The sequence below is a fragment of the Myotis lucifugus genome, unplaced genomic scaffold (assembly GCF_000147115.1).
Source record: "Myotis lucifugus unplaced genomic scaffold, Myoluc2.0 scaffold_608, whole genome shotgun sequence".
In the NCBI taxonomy this organism is placed as follows: domain Eukaryota; kingdom Metazoa; phylum Chordata; class Mammalia; order Chiroptera; family Vespertilionidae; genus Myotis; species Myotis lucifugus.
The window spans coordinates 103,363-107,882 of NW_005871656.1; the positions used below are offsets into that span (position 1 = coordinate 103,363).

General features: G+C 50.2%; 1 protein-coding gene across 8 annotated transcripts in view; it reads right to left on the reverse strand.

Annotated features, from left to right (window-relative positions):
• DIP2A (disco interacting protein 2 homolog A) overlaps positions 1-360 on the reverse strand; it is an 80,216-nt gene extending 79,856 nt beyond the window's left edge. For 5 of the 8 annotated variants that reach the window (XM_006104798.3, XM_023745969.1, XM_023745971.1 and 2 more), the window contains exon 1: positions 73-359. In XM_006104798.3, the coding sequence (XP_006104860.1) occupies positions 73-163 (91 nt within the window). In that variant the 5' untranslated portion in view covers positions 164-359. Of the gene's footprint in view, positions 1-72 lie in introns of all 8 variants that reach the window. The other 3 variants (XM_006104795.3, XM_023745972.1, XR_001345801.2) reach the window with 2 other exon arrangements.
• Between the last annotated feature and the right edge of the window lie 4,160 nt (positions 361-4,520).

Here is a 4,520-nt window from a genome sequence, read left to right on the forward strand (position 1 = left end):
GGTGTGTGAACCATCGCGGGGTCCCGGGTCGGAGGTGAGAGCCGGGCGGAGCCCCGCGGCAGGGCCGCTCACCTTCCGACAGCTCCAGCTCCAGTTCGGCCAGGCTCTCCCGCACCTCAGCGGGCAGCGGCAGCGGCTGCAGCGGGCACCCGCGGTCGGCCATGGCCCCTCGCCTGCTCCGGACGCGCCCCGCGACTGCCAGGCCGGCTCAAGCCCGGGCGGGTCCGGGATCAGGGTCGGGCCGGGGTCCGAGCGGCGGCGCGGACGGAGGCTACGTCGCTCCCCTCAGCCCAGCGACCCGCATCGGCCCGGAGGGCAACGCGGACAGCAGGGCAGGGGCGCGGCCCGAGCGGCTCCGCACCGCCGCGGGCGCGGGCACGGGCACGGGCACGATCGCGGGCAGCACCTCAAGCGCCGCCGCCGCCCCGCGCGCCCCCGACAGCTCAGAGGGACCTACGACGAGTGCGCGTGCGCGACGGGAAGGGCGGGAGGGGAGCGCGCGTGCGCATCGGGTCGCGGGCGGGGCTGGGAGTCCCGGGCCCGCCCAGCAACACCGATGGCTCTCTCCCATTGGCCCCGAGGACGCGGCGAGGTCGCTCCGAGCTCCTATTGGGAGAAGCGGGAGAGCGTTACTCCCGGTAGGCTCTGCGCGGGGTCCGGGTCTCCTTCTGATCTGAATTCTCAATTGAGGCTCTTGGCGCGGGAATCCCCGAAGGGCGAGGCTGCAGTGGCCCCCACACCTGGTCCTGGGGCCAAGGGAGCCTGCCTACCACAGTGTGCCGCACTGCCGGAGCTCCTCTGGTTCCCGGCAGCCTCCCTGGGCACAATGACCGTCCTGGCGTGGCGTTGCTGCTCGGGTAATCGCGGAGGTGTGGGCCAGGCGTTTTCCTCAGGGTTTGGTGTAACAGCCTTTGAAGGTATAATACTGACCACAGAGGAGCTAGGGCAGCCATTCAGATCATGAGATGACTTTGGGAAGTGCGAGGACAGTTGACCCATACATATCTACCACAGATCTCGTCCCCAACTTCTCATTGTTTTCCTCCAGACCCTGAGTAGAAAGGCCCACAGGATCCCCAAGAAGCTGGTCCTCGCATACACACGGGATGCGTATCTGCATATGCAAGGGGGGACCCCCTGTTTGGTGGTCATTTCCCCGGTCCCTAACGGAATAATTGGCATTGACATTCTGGGCAGTTAACACTACTCTCACACTGAGTCCCTGACCTGTAGGTTTAGCAATCACAATAGGAAAGGCCACCCAGAACCCTTTGAAACTAACCCCATACTTACCAAGATCATAAAATATCACATCCAGACGGCAGAGGATTGGTGCCACTTTTAGGGATCCAACGGATGCAAAGCGGTGGTCCCCAAAATCTACGTTACCAGCATGACTCCTGCAGAAATTGGAAGGTTCCTGGAAGATAACAGGATAATACTACTGCAAACTAAACTAAGTAGTAGCTCTGGTAACAGCCTCTGTGCTGGATGTGGTCGTTGGCTAATGACTTGATGAGTGTGTTCTTTTCTGTCCCTATCAGAAGATCAGAAATATTTCACATTTAGGTGTAATGAAGATACAGTCTTGCCTGAAGGCTATGTTACTTCTCATAGTCCAAAGACATCAAGACCACTTAGACACCCTGGATAATGTTTACGTTGTTCCATTACATCAACATTATGTAGGTAAACCTTCTCAAAATTCATGTACCTGTTACATCCATCACATTTTTAGGGGTCCAGTAGTCAGTAGTGCCTTTGTGCATCCTTTCCAAAAACAAAAGACAATTATTGCAACTTGCACCTTCAACCATTCAGAAAGCAGGGCACTGTTGGGGCTTTAGGTTCTGGAAGCAGCATACTCCACACCTAGAAATACTGCTCTGGCCTAAATATTGGGTGATTTGGAAGACTGCAGCTTTGATAAGAGCCCAGAACAGGAAGCTTCTGTAATAGGTAAAAGCTGTGATGCAAGTAGCTCTCCTGCCTGGACTATATGGCCTAGCAGGTGGTATTAGTTATTGGTGGTAGGGAACAATGGAATGTAGAGTTTCTGGCATGTCCCAGTAGGAGATCCAAATGCAGGATCCTGAGGTTCTGCCATGCCACTGGGAGCAGAGAATTAGGTGCCTTTTTTTGGGGGGAGGGGGGGGAGAGGTATCCTGGTGTGCTACTGTGTTCCAATAGAGAGAGATGGAACACCTGAACTGGAGACACCAAATAACCATGCAGCTAAAACCACCCATTATGAGTGGGTTCTGAAAGACTCACCACATCATAAGGTTGGTTGGGCCCAGCATTAATCCATCATAGGATGGAAGTATTCAAGGCTGAGCATGAAAATGTACAGCAGTCACAGGTGAGTGCAGAATAGGTGTCCTAGACGCATATGGCATCCACTGCTGTTGTATTAGAGCCTTCTCTGTCATTTCATACCTATGACCACATGGGGGAGACTTATGACCAGTTAGTTGACAGAAGAGGAAAACTCAAGCTGGGTTCATAGATGGGTTGGCTTGATATGTGAGTTCAAAAGGAAACTGGAAAGCAGCTACATTACAGCCTTACTTAGGTAACCTTGAAAGATACTGGTAAGGGCATATCCACCCAACAGAGCTTCTAATCATTCACTTTTTTTGTGTAAGAAGTGGCCCAAGGGAAAACTATATATGGCTTCACGGACAGTGTTGTGTGGGCTGGGTGACTAGTTAAGGGTCTGGAGAAAAAGAATTGGAAGTTGGGGACTACGAGATCTGTGGTAAAAATTTGTAGGTCAATATACTGGAATAGGTACCAAGTGGGATGATCTTTTTATAAAGTGCTAATGCTAATGCCCACCACAGAGCATCCATGAAATATTTTAAAACCAAGTAGAATGACTCACGCAGTGGACAATGGGCAGCATCTCATTGGCAAACCCAGTACTGGGTACAAGGACAAAATGGCCAAGATGGTGGAGTTGGAGGCCATTCATGGGCCCAACAGTGTAGATTGTCTGACCAAAGCTGACTTAGCTCCTAGCAGCCACTGGATGTCTAACCTGCCAGCAAAAAGACCAATGCTGAGCTTCCAATATGGCCCTTTTCATCAAGAAGCCCAACCAAGTTTACTATATGGAAACTCTTTCATCCTGGATGAGCCAGCAGTTCTTTCCTACAGGAATAGATTCATATTCTACATATAAGTTTGCCTTTTCTGCTCACAAGTGCCACCAGCAAGGGCTTCAGGAGTACTTGTTTCACTGACACAGGATCCCATATGGCATCACATCAAATGGGATTCACTTAGAAAAGGAAGTGCAGGGATCATGAGATCCAACGGCTGATAGAGCATTGGGACAGGCAGCTAAAGGCACAGCTGAAGCACCAAGTTAGAGGTCACACTCTGTGAAGATGGGATGCCATTCAAGACCTTTATAAGGTAATATGCTCCCAACAGGGAGGATACATGAGTCTAAAACCAAAGGGTGGAAACAGGAGTGGCCCCACTTATCATTCCTAAGAATCTCCTGGGAACATTGTGCTTCCTGTCCTCCCAAGTTTAGACTCTGCCAGGCTAGAGGTTATGGTCCCCAAAAGGGACACTCACCAGGGACACCAGAACTTATTCCATTAGGTTATAAAGTATGGATGATGTCTGGGAACCTTGGAGTCCTTGTATCTAGGAACCAGCAGGAACAGGGAGGAGCCATGTCTTGGCAGTGGAGAAGGTAGGGCTGCTATTACATGCATTACACATAGGGAAGAGTATGTGTAGAACCCAGGTGATCCACGTGGGAGGACTTGGTCCTCCTTTGCTCAATTGTGATTAAGACACATAGCAGTGGTTCTCAACCTTGGCTGCACATTAGAATCACCTGGGAATCTTTTAAAAATCCTGATTTCTGGGCCTCATCCTCCGGAAATTCTGTTTCTTTGTTACTAATTTTGTGGCCCCACCCCATAACAAAGAAACAGAATTTCTGGAGGATGAGGCCCAGAAATCAGGATTTTTAAAAGATTCCCAGGTGATTCTAATGTGCAGCCAAGGTTGAGAACCACTGCCTTATAATGTTTTTCTCAGTACCAATTAGGAAAGGTGATTAATGCAATTTCAGATATCAGAGACAGGATTATACTTTCACTACCTTTATTTAGACACTGTAATATCATTTTGATCCATTACTTTATGGACAGCATAGTAACTGGTCCTAGTGAGCAGGAAATGGTAAGTACCCTTAAGCCTTAGTAAGATGAGTGCTGGATGGTAAGAGATGAAAAATCAGGGGCCTGCCATTTTGGCAAAGTTCTAGTTGATCAGTCTGTGGAATGTCACAGTATCCCTTCTATAAAGTAGAAGACAAGTAACTACCCATTACACTGCCTACAACTAAGTCACAAGGCTTAGATTGTTTGGATTTTTGTATACAACCATATTTGGGGGTGCTACTCCAGTCTATTTACTGAGGAAGTCATAGGCTGTTAGTTTCAAGTGAGACCTGGACAATAGGTTTCAATGATGCTTAGGGTGCCTTTGCA